The sequence below is a fragment of the Talpa occidentalis genome, unplaced genomic scaffold (genome assembly GCF_014898055.3).
Source record: "Talpa occidentalis isolate TD23 unplaced genomic scaffold, MPIMG_talOcc4v2.1 talOcc4.3, whole genome shotgun sequence".
NCBI lineage: Eukaryota > Metazoa > Chordata > Mammalia > Eulipotyphla > Talpidae > Talpa > Talpa occidentalis.
The window spans coordinates 119,473,221-119,488,676 of record NW_023603184.1 but is presented as its reverse complement, the minus strand read 5'-3'; the positions used below and the strand labels follow the sequence as shown (position 1 = coordinate 119,488,676).

At 36.1% G+C, this 15,456-nt stretch overlaps 1 protein-coding gene across 2 annotated transcripts in view; it reads left to right on the top strand.

The window, feature by feature from the left end:
• The window catches only part of DNAH7 (dynein axonemal heavy chain 7), a 224,034-nt gene that overhangs the window by 201,206 nt on the left and 7,372 nt on the right, over positions 1-15,456 (top strand). For both annotated transcript variants that reach the window (XM_037523738.1, XM_037523737.1), the window contains exons 59-63: positions 694-879; positions 2,356-2,493; positions 6,131-6,361; positions 11,623-11,775; positions 13,123-13,300. In XM_037523738.1, the coding sequence (XP_037379635.1) occupies positions 694-879; positions 2,356-2,493; positions 6,131-6,361; positions 11,623-11,775; positions 13,123-13,300 (886 nt within the window). The remainder of the gene's footprint in view (positions 1-693; positions 880-2,355; positions 2,494-6,130; positions 6,362-11,622; positions 11,776-13,122; positions 13,301-15,456) is intronic.

The window sequence follows — 15,456 nt, the reverse complement described above, 5'->3', positions numbered from 1 at the left end:
ATAATGTGAGATTTGGTAAAAAATTTATATGCAACATTGTATATACAGTGTGATTCCAATTATCAAAATACATACAGACATAAAACATGAAGAATTGTATTTGTCTTCAATACTGGAAGATTTTCAAGAACAGGATCATGGTCTAATTCATTTTGTTTCTGGCATGTAGTAGGTAGTCCATTTGTTGCTCAAACAGTGAGTGCACAAGTTAACAGAGGAGTTCCATTTTCTTCATTGACTGAATGGAAATGGCAAATTACACAAGGACAAAAGACCCTAGGAAAAATGGCAACAATTATCGGGAAGGTATATAATGGTGAATTATGTTAATGCAACCTTTTGGTAAGAAGTTTTCTTTTACGATAGGAGCAGACAAGAAACATGAGTCTGTGGGCCTCCCCGGTGGTGCAGTGGTTGAGCACTGGGTTGAGAAGCTGCCTGCAGCCTCTGCAGCGCCGGTTCGATCCCCTGCCGCCGGGCGAGGGTCCCACATGGCGCCCACTGCTCCCCTCAGCAGTGTATTTCGTCAGTCTGCCTACTCTGCTCTCCCTTCTGGTGAATTCTCTCACCCTCCTACGCTTCTGACTGTACCCAGTGATTATATAAATAAATTAATTAATTAAAAAAAAGAAACATGAGTCTGTATAATGTGCTACTGATAACTGGTTGAGCAACTTGAGTTTTCAATTTTAGGAGCTGCCCTACGACGCGCTGCGATACATGACTGGAGAATGTAACTATGGGGGCAGAGTCACCGATGACTGGGATCGGCGCACGCTGCGCACTATTTTAAACAAATTCTTCAACTCAGAATTAGTTCAAAATCCAGACTATAAATTTGACTCAAGTGGCATCTACTTTGTCCCTCCTTCTGGTGATGTAAGTATGCCCTTTGAGAAAACTAAACACAGCAAAATGTGAAATTTCTGATGCAGAAAATGAAGATTTTCCCACAGGCCTTGATTTAGTTCACCCTTGTGTACTTTCTTCAGTCTTACAGGACTGAGCAAACCCCATGCATAGATGGAGTCAGTGTTTCCCTGTCTATCGTAACGTGAGAAATGTCAGAAAAGTTCCTGTCCAAGAATATTTCCTTTAGTGACCTAAAATTCCATTCTGAATTTGGTCTTGGATAAAAAGACATTGTTCTCAATTAAAATGGAAATACACAGGAGAGGGGTTACAAAATAATATTAACAATAATAGTTAATATTTATGTTATGCTTAACTATTTAGAGAGCAATTACATATAATTATATTACTAGAGAAACAAATTAACATTGGTGTTCTTATGCTATCTCTTTACAAATGAGAATAGCAAGTTCATGAATGTTGAATGACTTGCCCAAGGTCACATGGGTAAAAAGTGGCTGAAAGTCACAGAGCACCTGTCACACAAAGCCAGTGTTCCCCTCTGCTATTTTCTTTAATCCTGTCTAGTGGAAGATGTGGCATTTGTCTTCAGATTACCACACAGTAGATTTCTAGAAATGCCAGGACTGCTGAATTGGTTCTCATTTATTCCCAGAAGACAAAAGAGCCTATATTCAAAGTTAAACAAACATACAACAGAAGCATAAAGCTTAACTCCCAACACTAATCCTATCATCTTGTGTGATTAATGCTTCCTAAAGGCAAGTGTTGATAAGGATGAAGAGAAACATCAGGCTAGAACCTAGGTCATTGAGTAGGTGGAGCAAGTCAACTTGAGTAACTGTCATAAGTAATTGTCCTATGAGAAAAAAGCAAAATGGAGTCAAGTATATGTAACATGAATATATAGGAAAAACTGCCAGTGACCAACCTCCTGTTCCCAGTATGTGAGTATGAGAGTTTGATTATATGAGAAGCAAGAAAGGTATGGAGTTTTGACAGAAGACCGTGTAAATAAAATATAAAATGTGTGTTCATGTGCATAAACAGATTATCTCAGGATAATAGAATTCAGATAATTTTTACTTTTCTTAAATATGCAGACGTATCACAATAAGAATACACAGAAAAGCAGAGTAAAGCAGAAAATGTTATTGTGGCAAATTAAGAATATTCAGTAGCAAAATGCAGCAGAGAAAGATATCTCTGGAAGAAAATTGTAAATGAAGTGAACAGGATATTCCCCTCTGCATTTTAAAATCCATCTAATTGAATGACTCATTTTCTTTTCTCTCTAAATGTGCCCATATTTTTTTTTTTTTAACTATGGCCCTGGTTGAAAGAAAATGAAAGCATTCAGTGTCCAGTCTCACAGGCTCATCCACTCAATAACTTGAGTATTGAAAATTATGTCTTTTCAGTGAAAAAGTTCTACAGCATAATTGTCTAACCTCCTGACACCTTGTTACTCATTTTTTGCAGCACAAAAGCTACATTGAATACACAAAGACTCTACCACTGACCCCAGCCCCTGAAATCTTTGGGATGAATGCCAACGCAGACATCACTAAAGATCAGTCAGAGACTCAACTGCTATTCGATAACATTCTTCTCACACAGGTGTGTGATCTGTATAGGAGCTGACATCTGAGGCTGCAGAGCGTGGGCCCCAAGCATGCCCCACACAGTAGAGGCCCATGCTCACAGTTCTGTTAAAGTAGAGAACTCTTAGGAAAAGAAAATAAGTATATAGATAATTTACATATGGACTTATATAAAGTTTTTTTTGTCCATCTTTTGATTTAGGAAGAGTTTTGGGGTATCATTCTGCTGCTCATTCTCTAAGTAACACTCCTGAAGTACCTCTGAGTATTCTTTAATTTGTTCTATTGCCAGAGTTCCATTTTGCCTTTTTTGGCATAAACTATGTGTGCATATATTTTCTATCATGTCCCTTTTTAGTGGAAGAAGAATTTCAAAACCACTGGTGAAGCAGTTGATGCCATAATTAGTCTAGAATTTTGCCGATTTCATTTTTCAGCCTCTTACTAATTCAACAACTTTTAAAAATCACTTGTATTTCTCAAATATCCCAAAGCATTTAACCTAGTTTACACATTACCACTCTGTCAGACTACATAATATTTAAAGAATACAATTGCAGTAGTAAATAAAAAGAAGAAAAGTTTAGAAGAAAAACACAGTTGACTCGGTAGACATGCAGCTCCACTGGTAAGTGGACTCTGAGTGTGTCAGAGAATCTTCTAAGGTATCTGAATTCAGCATGCCAGAGGCATGTTTCCGTACATTGTGTGTCCATTAAGAGATCTTGTCTTGCATTAGGCCCCCTTTAGAAGATGTGCTCGTATGTTTGTTTTTTTTTAAAGATTTATTTATTTATAGAAGAACCAGGGTACAGGCCAGATGCGCGGGAGGGTGAGAGGATTCACCAGAGACAGAACGGGGAACAGAACAGGCAGACTGACGAAATACACTGCTGAGGGGAGCAGCAGGTGGCAGGAGAGGTCTGTCGCGCCAGGTGGGACCCTCGCCGGCCAGCCGGGATCGAACCGGCTCTGCAGAGGCTGTGGGCAGCTTCACAGCACTGCGCTCAACCGCCTGTGCCACCAGGGGAGGCCCACGTATGTTTGTTTTTTATTGTTGAAAACAAGTTTGTCCAACTGACAAGAGTTCTTTCAGTAATTGAATGAAATTTTAGTAAGTTTAGGATAACTGTTCAGTCAGGCAAATTATCCCACTCTGAATTCTAGCTGACTATTTTTTTTATGGAATCTCAGTAACAATAATAACAGTTAACACTTACCTAGTGCTGACCATGTGCCAACTGTTCTAAGTGCCTTGTGTATAATTGTGTCATGCTTGCATGTAATAACCCTATGAATTGCAGGCTACCATTATTCCCATTTTACTACTAGAAAACTGAGGCACAGAAAGGTTAAATAGCTTTCCCAAGACCAGCTATCACAATTTAAAGCCAGGCATCAAAACCAAGCAGTCTGTCTCCCATTAGTTTGTCTCCGGAATCTTATTCTAGGTTTTAAAAAGATCTAGAAGGCGGATAATTAAAGATGCTGGTGGGGAAAGGGGGGACCTAAAAGAACAAGATTGAAACAATAACACAATATGCTATCATTGACGGAAAGTCCATGGAACCACTAGTTCTATTCTACTGTAAGATAATATTTTCTAATAAGGCAAAAAGGACAGGCTATCTTATGTCCATTTTATGCATTAAGAGCATGAAAATCAGTTATTGCCTGAACATAGAAGTATATATGCAGACATGGATTAAGTAGATCTTTAGGAACATTGGGCACTTATAATACACAATAGTCTGACAACAGGACATTTGTAGTCTTTGGCTTTATTTAAGCTTTTAAGCTTGATGGGGTATGCCACATTACAGAATACATAAAGCGGTGGGCTCAGAAAATGACTCTGAACCAAACAAATAAGTTTAAAAACACAGGGGTTATCTTCACAGTATGTAATTAAACAACCTCTTTCAATTTCCTAAAACCCAGACAGGCAAGTACGATTATAGTAATGGGTAGATAGTAGAAGTTCAGAAATCTCCCATTGGATTTGCCACAATCCAGAGGCAAAGAGATAGATCAGAACTGCAGCATTTGGAGAGCAAGTTAACAATGAGATCATATTTACATTATGTATTTAGCGATATCTTTAAAAATTATAATACAGTATTGGCCTTGAGAATGTTATTTGTGCAACATTTTTTTGCTTATACATAACTGCAAGATCTGTTTTTAATAGGAAAATTCAACTTAAAATATTATAAAACAGGAAATCTAAGATCTCTGAAAAGGTTAAACACTGATGTCTCTTTAAATTAATCCCAATTGTATTTATTTGTTAAATAAAAGGAAAATTAACCTTAGAGGATTTCAAGTGAACGTTGTGAAAACTCTAAGGTAAGGCAGTAAAAAGGAAAATAAAAGCTAGTTTAAACAACTACAAATAACACTCACTTGCTCTGAATTCTCATGACCAGTTTGGTATTACTTTTAAAATCTATGTGATTTTGGTCCGTGAGAGATAAGTAAAAGGAATGTTTGTGTTTCTAAAATATTTTTAAAGGACTAGACATCTGGGATTTATTTTTGGTGAAGGCAAAGCTGTTGCTTAAAAATAGGAGTGTTTCTAATCAATGTATAGTTAGTACCTTGTATGCATATCATTCAAAATGCAAATATAAATCAGCATATCATTCTTTAAATGCAACGGAGATAGATGTTTCACTACTTTTGACCAACCATTCATTATTTTCTTTGATCTCTATAATTGGATTTATATATTTAGATATAAACCCAGCAATTTTGGATTATAATAAAGGCCAGTTATATTGGCATGTCCCTTTATTTGACCAGCATGTAATTGATACCAACACTTAAATTTTTTATGTAACTTCATAGAATCTTGGGGTGGCAACGTTAAAAATCTAGTCTAGAAATTATGTAAAATTTTTAGTCTATATTTATAGATCCAGTACAGAAACCAGAAAATATAAAATCTGAGAGAAGACTAAACACAATTACAAAGACTGAAAAATATTTATATTATAATATTGTTTCTCTCTGTCCACCGATACACACACACGAACATTAATTCAGATGATTTAAAGGGTTTGCCAGGAAACATAGATTCATTTACATGAATGAACACTATGAACATAAAAAATAATGAAATGAAATTCCTCATCTTTGCTTCTAATGTGAAGCTTAGTTCCATCTTTATTAAGTAACTCTTCTTTGTCCTCCTGGTTCAAGGAGATAACTATAGATCTGCTTTGGCAACCAGTAGGCATCACAGTTTGTAACAAATGTAATTTGTGGAAATGTAATTTGTGGAAATTTCTTCAACTAATTCAGCATTCCTTCCCTCCAGTTTTAATGCCCTTCCTCACTTGGCCACCAAACTAAATGCTTTTTCTCCCTCCATCCACAGTGTCTACTCTTCTCTGTCCATAATGTGCAGCTAACTTGCTTCCTCCAAGCTTTCTCTTGCCTGTGGATACTGCACATGCCTTTCTTCCTCCTCTTTAACAATTGTTTCCCAAAATTCCATCCTCATGACTGTTCTTATCACTGAAATCTTATTGAGAGAAGAATTATAGGTAAAACAATAGCAAAGTTGTAAACTTTATCTTAAAGTTTTCCTATCCAGTTATTCTTAGTCCTTTATGGGGCTTCAGATTTATACATTGGATTCTTTATAGTCTCGTTCAGCAGAAGCTGGTGGAAAATCATCAGATGAAGTAGTAAATGAAGTTGCTGGTGACATCTTGGGTAAACTTCCAAACAACTTTGATATTGAAGCTGCCATGAGGAGATTCCCAACAACTTATACTCAGAGCATGAACACTGTGCTTGTCCAGGAGATGGGACGCTTCAATAAGTTGCTGAAGACCATCAGAGACTCATGCATTAACATTCAAAAAGCAATCAAGGTAAGGGGAAATGGACTAAAAAATTGAGAAAAGTATATAATTCATTTACTTAGCAAATATTTGCTGGGAATAGATTTTGTGCAACTTCTGCTCTTGGTTCAAGGGATGCAAAAAAAAAAAAAATAATTCCTTGTCCTTGAAGAGCACATAGAATTCTGGTGATGACAGTTAATAAATGTGTAAATAAAAATAAAGTACGGTAAATAGCAGTCGTTTGCATAAGATACTGAAGAGTGTTAAGGAGTAAGAAAAACAAAGTCTGTCCTCATAGGGCTTTGGTTTTAGTAAGGAGGACGAAGAATTTAAAAATAGACAAATATATAATTTCAGCAAGTGTTAAGTTCAAAAGAAAATAATAAAATAGGCTAAAGTAGTACGAAATGGTAGGTGGGAAACTCTTTCAATCATTTAGGGTCAGGTCCCTCAGAAGAAGAGCAGAAGCCTGACGTGAGGGGGGAAAGTCATGAAACATTTGGCCAGAAGGTAATAGCTAGTGCAAAGGTCATGAGAACAAGCTTGGCATGACTAGGAACACCAGGAGGGATGGGGATGTGGTTACAGTAGGGTGAGTGAGAGGGAAATGATTTTGAAAACCCCTTGAGCTGTGTGTAGAGTCTTGAATTTTATTCTAATGTGTAAAGGTGATGGGGAGCCTTTGCAGGTTTTAAGCAATGAAGTGAAATGATGTATTTTGCATTTTAAAAAGTTCACTCTGACCATTGCAGAAAGCATTATAGTAGAGGGCCTCCCTGGTGGCGCAGCGGTTGAGCGCTGGGTTGCGAGGCTGCCCGCAGCCTCTGCAGTGCCGGTTCGATCCCCGGCTGCTCCCCGGCCACTGGAGGAGGGTCCCACATGGCGCGCAGACCTCTCCTGCTGCCCGCTGCTCCCCTCAGCAATGTACTTCAGTCCTTCTCCCTGCTCTGCTCCCCGCTCTGGCTCTGGTGAATTCTCTCACCCTCCCGTGCTTCTGACTGTACCCAGTGCTTGTATAAATAAATAAAAATAAATCTTTAAAAAAAAAAGAAAAAAAAAAAAAGAAAGCATTATAGTAGAATAAGAGTACAGGCAGAGACTGATTACACAGTGGGGTAGTCCAGCTAAGTTGGTGTTTTTGTAGTAACTTCAGAGGTAGAAATGGTTGGATGTGAATTGTTATTGAAAGAGGAGTCTAGACTGGCCAGACTGGCTGCAAATTGATGTGGTTGTAAGCAAGAGAAGAGTCAAGGATAACTCCTAAATTTTCAGCTTAAGCAAGTAGAAGACCTGGAGAAGAAGCAGTTTTATAGGAAAAAAAATCAAGAACTGCATTGGTCATATTAATTTGGAAATGCTGGAAATGCTGAAATGGTGACAGAATCATTGGAGAAGTTGAGTTGGGTATTCCATCCATGCTCTAGAGTTCAAGGGGCAGGTCAGACTAGAAATACATTTCAACATACAATTATATTTTGAAAATGAAATTATAAATTATCACAAATGTTCAGATACTGCTGATAAGTATGGATCTCTTTGTTGTTGTTTTTTAAAAGATGTATTTATGTGGAGAACTGGGGTGTAGGACAGAGGAGTGTGGGGTGAGAGGATTCACCAGAGACTGACGGGGGAGCAGAGCAGGTACATGTACTGAAATACACTGCTAAGGGGGAGCAGTAGGTGAGACAGAAGAGGTCTTCCATGCCACAAGTGGGTTAATACCCTGGCCAGTATCAAACTCAGGCTGTAGCAGTGATAGCACTGAGACTTCACATTTAGGCCACCAGGGAGGCTCCAAGTATGGATCACTTTGAAGCATCAGTTTCTCCACCTCATCACCCAACTCTTATGAACTACTTATACTTCCATTTCTCTTAATACCTTTCATCCTCTTCTTCATATTTCTCTAATTTGGGGAGGAAATGTTTTAAATTTGAAAACTTTTACTTGAGATGCAATATAAGTCAATATATTAGACAGACATCTTTTCAGTAAATGACCCAACTTATCTGTGACAATTCCATGACACATTATCAGTTAATATAACAAAATTAGATGTGTAACAATACTTGTGACCATAAAAATTTAAAAATCCAATATACAAACAACTGTTTTCCATATTACACAGAATAAATCCTTTTTCTTATAGTTACATAAAAGGTGTATTCCTACAATAAATTTAACAAAGGAGCATCAGAGATCTACTAAGAAACTTAATTGAAAATGTAAATAAATAAAAATATTTATCTTAACTTTGGATTATCAACAATTCAGTATTATAAAAATGTTAATGAAAGTCATGCGAATATAACTCAATTGTTGTTTACTCCGCAAATATTTAAATTACTTAATGGTACCCATTGATGGTAAGGGTTTCATGAGTCAGGCATTCTCATGCTATTGAAAGTGCAACCTTTTTGGAGGTTGACAATATCAATCAAAAGGTGAAATTTTCTTTATCTTAAAAATACATTTCATACACTAATATGTATGCAAATTACACGTGCAGGCATGGTCATCACTGCATTTTAATAAGTGCTAAAAAATGAATCTAAATGCTCATTGCTGAAAAATGCATTTTTATACATGTTCTTATGTAGAATATATTTACTGCATGCTTCATGGACAAAATCATTTCCAGAAATTATACTGTACTCATTCTTATATACAGTTACCGACCTTAAGAATGATTTCTATACATTTTTATTATGTGTATTTAATGTCGTAGGCTTAATGTTGTCCAGTGCAGTGAGCATATTCTTGTACTAAACAGTGAAAATTATACAGATGCAATGAAATTAGAGTATGAATTTTAATTTAATCATTTTACTTTGTTTTAATTATTAAATGAAAGATTGAAAATTATTCAGCTTAAGAAACATTAAAATGGATATCCCGGGCCTCCCTGGTGGTGCAGCGGTTGAGCGCTGGGTTGCGAAGCTGCCCGCGGCGTCTGCGGCGCCGGTTCGATCCCCGGCTGCTCCCCAGCCACTGGAGGAGGGTCCCACCTGGCACGCAGACCTCTCCTGCCGCCCGCTGCTCCCCTCAGCAGTGTGCTTCGATCCTTCTGCCTGCTCTGCTCCCCGCTCTGGCTCTGGTGAATTCTCTCACCCTCCCGCGCTTCTGACTGTGCCCAGTGCATGTACAAACAAACAAATAAATAAATAAAAATACATGCCTCTTTAGAAAAAAAATAAAATAAAATGGATATCCCATAAGCTCAGTAGTAAGAGGAATAAATTTAAAACCTAAACCCAAAAAAGTAGATGAAGAAGAAAGAGGAGGGAGGACTAGAGTAAAGTTACAGAAATGGTGAATAAATCCATTTGAAAACTGACTGAATCGGTGTTTATGGGACACTGACTCCAACAAGCATATAATGCACATTTATTTCTAAAATTCCCCTGGATCATTTATAAAAACTGACCATAAGAAAAACCATTAAACAAGTCTCAATAAATTAAAAGGCTTGAGATCATCAGGATATTTTATCTATTGGCAATGGAATTAAGCTAGAAATGAATGACAAAAGACAGCTAGAGATTACCATTTATTTGGACAGTCAGTAAAACACATCTTAAGGTCAGTATCATAAAAAGAAAGTTTTGGGAAAGGCTAAAGACAGTGTAAAGAAAAAAAATTGAAGATTTAAATTAATTTAAATCAATTGAACAAGCAACATCTCAAAAATTGTGGAAAAATTGTGGAAAAGCAAAAAGGCCTAAAAATACAGTTTTTAAAAAATAATGAAAGTGTTAAACTCTGGGAAACTGATCAAAAAAGAGAGAGATCTAGCAAAAAGCCATTATCAGTAACAGAACAAAAGCCATCACAAGAAGTCTTGACGATAATAGTACAAAAACTTTATGCTATACATTTAAAAATTATTTGCAAAATATCTTACCAAAATTGACACACACAAAAATAGATAATTTAAATAGTCCTCTATGTGCTTAAAGTTTGCATACATAATTCAAAGATCCTATGCAGGTTGGAAGCCTTTCTTGTGTCTGGTAAGTTTTGGTTGTCAGCTTACATTTAAGAGTGAACCTTTATCTTGTTAAATTGACAATACAAGAACTCTGGTGTGATTATTAACTGTGGTCTTCACTGTTGTGTTGTGTTTCTCCTTGATGTGGTTCTTTTTTGTATCTTTCCTGGAAAACTTGTTTTTCAGTATTCTCAGAGCTAAAAGGGAAAAGAAATATCAAGGATTGAAGCATTCAGTGTACATACATTCATTTAATCTCCCTGATTTCAGTATGGTAATTCTGACCCCATTTGAGGCTGGTATACCCCATTTCAGGGATTTCTTCATTTTCCTTTCCAAGTTTCATTCAAGGTAGGTAAGGCATAGATTTTTGGGAGAAAGCTTGCAGGCCATTTTTTTAAAGGCAGGTTTCATCAGTTATTATTATTATTATTATTATTTGACACCATCCTTCACCCCTCAATTTTTTTCTGTATTAATCAGTTCCAAATATTTGGGGATATTCTGCAATGTGTATGTAGTTGCTTCATAGCTTTGAGCTCTGTCAATTTAGAATCAGGTTTCTCCTGACCACTCAGTCAACTACTAACAGTTGTCATGCTTCTTAGCTCCCAAAATGTTGTTGTCACTGTACTTCTTCCTATTTCTTTTCCACTTGTGGGTGTTTACCTTTTAAAATATAAATTCATTTACTGTTGTATTAGTGGATTGGTGGAAGGAGACAAGTGAAATCCATTAAACTTATCCTAAAATCTTTTCTATACCGTCAACTACAGGAAAAAAAAAAAAAAAAAACAGTAACGATCATGGCATCTGGCCCCAAATGTAAGATAAAATAGGCAAGACTTTCCAAGGTCATCAGCATTTTCTATCTGTACATCAATAATTCAAAAAGACATAAAATCAATTAGGCTTCAAACTGTAAATCCAGGATATTTTAACTTTTCAGAATATTTAATATTTTCCTTATTTTAAATTGACTGCTATCCTTTTAAGGATCAGACAGATATGTTAGTTGTTCATTTACTAGCCAAGTGAACTAAGCCAGAGTAGTTTTTTTATTTAATAGTGAGTAGTCACTATTAGTACTGATTAAGGAGTTTTTCCAGTAAAATATTAGATTAAAATTTTTTTCTAAGTTCAGACTCTATGTCTAACATATGAATATGTCTTTCCTTTTAATATATAACTCAGCATTACCTAATCATAGTAACAGAGGAAAATAATGAGAAATCATTTATGAGAGAATTGTCCATACCTTTACTATCACGTTACCTAAAGGTTAAATGTGTTTCAGGGCCTTGTAGTGATGTCTACAGAACTTGAAGAAGTGGTTAGCAGCATTCTGAATGTCAAAATTCCAGGAATGTGGATGGGTAAATCCTACCCAAGCCTTAAACCACTTGGGAGTTATGTGAATGACTTCCTTGCAAGGCTAAAATTCTTTCAGGTGAGCTTATCCAAATGATATATTACATTTCATTTTCATTTCATTTTCTTCATCAGGATGCCTAATGTGATAAGTCTTACTCTACCATTTCAGTGCATCCCAGGCATAGATGTTCAATATTCAAAGTTGCACATAATTTATGTAACTATTACATTGCACTGTCAAAGGTAGAATCTCTTTAGGAGCAGGAGTTCATGTTCAGTTAAGTCAGAGATCCAAGTCAACAACATTTGAAAAGATGAAACAACTGTCTCTGTTGATGTTCCATACAATGGTTAGTATTAAAGTAGATCTTAGAGAGCTACTGAGGAGGCTACTAGAAAGAAGCAACATTTCCTTATCCAGTACTCTTCTAGGTCATGAAATCACTAGGTTGCTGGTTCAGCTCAAGACAGTAATAATCTCAATGGCTAATGGTCTTAGAAATGTTAAGTAGGCAGAAGCTTCCTCCTAATTATCTGGCAATACTGGTGCTTAACTATGTTCTTATTCACAACTATATTTATTAGAAATGTTGATTAGCTTCCTAGATACTGTACATAATGTATCAAATTGCCTGTGAGGTATTTCTAGAGGATTAAAATGGCTGGACTCCCCTTTCAAAACACAGAAGCTCTGTTGTACAGAAATTGATACTAATGAATTAAAATCAGTTTAGAAACATGAAGGCTCTTCCTTGGACATTAATAAGGTAAACTCATCACATTCACTTCCTCAGACTGACTTCTATAATTTGCTATTCAGTTAATGTAAGTATTCAGCTATTTTGACATTATAATCTATGATAGGAACAGAATATCAAGGTATCTTGATATTTTGGTACTCACTACCCTGTGTCTTCTGGGAGTTCCTTGTGTAATACTGCATTTCCATATGTTGGATTTCATTGCATTTTGGTGAAGAGGGAAAAGTTACAAAGGAATATTCTACTGTATACTAATAAACAAAGAGAATAAAAAAAAAAACATGAAAAAATTACCATCTGACCAGACTTTTTTACAGATGTCTTATTTAACTGTGTAACATGATACATTGTGTAAAAGTGTATGTTAGGTGTTCGCTCTTTTGTGAGCTTTTCTGAATCACTAGGCACGCATGAAACATTTGTATCTGTATTCATGCACATTACGGTACAAGTTCTGGTACAATGGATATGAAAAGTTGTAACAGACGCTTAATTTACTGCTTATTTTAAAACCCCGAGCAGGTTGTTATTCTTAGAATGCTAGTTCATCTATTATTTTACATGAAAAATAATAGAGGAATTTTGGGGACAAATTTTATTTAAAGCGATGTATTTAAAGTTGAAAGCCTCTATTGTTAGGATAATTGTGCTCTGACACACAGCAATGGTATGAGGTTGGTCCTCCTCCGGTCTTCTGGCTCTCTGGCTTCTTCTTCACACAAGCCTTCCTGACTGGTGCCCAGCAGAACTACGCAAGGAAATACACCATCCCCATTGATCTTCTTGCATTTGACTATGAAGTGATGGATGATAAAGAATATAAACATGCTCCAGAAGATGGTAAGTTCAGCGATATAATGAGCTGTTAAAAAATTAGTCATCATGTATGTAAATTATCCTCAAATGGCTGAGAAAAAAATGTTATGGAGGGAGTGTGTGTGTGTGTGTGTGTGTGTGTGTGTGTGTGAGAGAGAGAGAGAGAGAGAGAGAGAGAGAGAGATGAAGCATATGAGGATAAAACGAGTTTTATTAAAGAATATTTTCCCCTTATGCTGCATTACTTAGGAAAAATTTTATAAATTGAAATTATTTCTAACAATAAGCTAGGAGGAAAATAATTAAAATGACAATACAGATAATAATCAACTCTGATCTTATGTTGACCTTGGTGGATCTAATTACCACATCATTAAAAGGAGGTTTTTCTGGTCCTTTGGAAAGCATACCTTTGTAGGCCCCTAAAATATTTATTCTTTCTTGTTGTATACATCATTCCAAAAGTTACTAAATTAATAGCTAATAGCATTTGTTTCAATATTTTTTCTTTGTCAAGCTCTTGGAAGTCTCACTACTATGTATGGTAAGTCTCAGTACATTTAGGTAAGCAAGTGTTGTTTTAACTTCATGGACTTGTATATTTAGTTCCTTTTCCATGTTTGGAAAGCTTTCGTCTATTTCTTTAAATTAGTTCTTTTCCTTTCTCCCTCTCTTCTCTTTCTAGGACACCCATTATTCTTATATTTCCTTTTTTCGTGGATTCAAAGAATTCTTGAAGTGTTTCTTTGTTTTTTTATTCTTTGTATTTCTCTTTCTTCTTCCACCTGGATTTTTTTGTACATTATCATCTTCAAGGTTACTGATTTGATATTCCTTTTGGTCTATTATACTTCCATTGCTTTCCTGAAATTCATGAACTCTTACCTGATCTGTTAAACTATTGTTTATTTTAATGCATAAACAACTTTATTGCAGAAACACATTTAAGAACAATAGATGCAAGGGGAAAATTTTTCATTGGAACAAGTGATATTTTTAAAACTAATCATCCCCTCCGCCCCAGCCACAGATGCTTAACCCATAATTAATCTGGCCATTTGTTGAGAATTTTTTTATTCTTAACACACTCTGAAATGGCAGGTTGCTGCTTGCCTGAAGGGAGTTTAACAACCTTCTGCCAAATATTTTAGTTTATCATTTCTTTAATTATATAGGCCATTTAAAAATACCTTTTCTGTATAGCTCATTATATTACATGCTGTAAAAGCTACCAATAAATAGAAATTTTAGTTCTCATGCCTTCAGTAAAGTCAAAATATAGATAGATTAGCAATATACCAAGACAGAGAAATATTTTTATTTAAACTAAGTATTTGGGAAGGGAGAGAAGTGTTTAAGTTGGTAAAAGCAAATCAAAGTAGGTGTGTGGAGTTACTCTGTACCACTGCTGAGTTCCAGAAACTGTCCAGCCCTATATATTTCATCATCACAACATATATGGAACAGATACTATTATTATCCCCATTATACAGCAGTGGAAACTATGGTCGCTAGCAGTGGGCAGAAGTATGTCAAACCTCAGGCCACCTAGCTGTCATGCTTAGCTAGCTGCTTTTCTAAATTCTATTGAGCATTTCAGTTAGAAGTTTGAAAACAGCATCACATTTCTCAAGGAAAGCTTTCTTGAAGAAGCTATGGTTGATTCTTAAATATTAAGTTCATATGCGGAATTTTTTTCCTGGAGCCTCGCTTGTGGCACAAGGGTTTAAGCACAGCACTATGAAGCTATCCGCAGCTTCTACAGCATGAGTCCGATCCCTGGCTAGGAAGCAACCCACATGGCACAGCAGACCTCTCCTGTCTGCCCTGCTGCTCCCCTCAGCAGTGTTTTCAGTCAGTGGATTCACCACTCTGTCTCTGGTGAATCCTCTCACCCTCCTGCACCTCTGCCCTGTACCCCAGTTCTTGTATGCATAAATAAATAAATCTTTAAAAAAAAAAAGAATTTTTTTCCTAAAATTTCCTCATATTATACAGTAAAGGCAGAAAATGACCCAAGGTCTAAGTGGTAATGATGATGTCCCTCAGAGTTACGTATGTTTTTGAACTCAACTAAAAGAATTTATCAAAGCCTTGCCTGGAATGAATAATCTAGCTAATATCTAAGATCAAACTATTGAATTGCCCATTGTTATTCACTAACAATGGTATTTCTATTT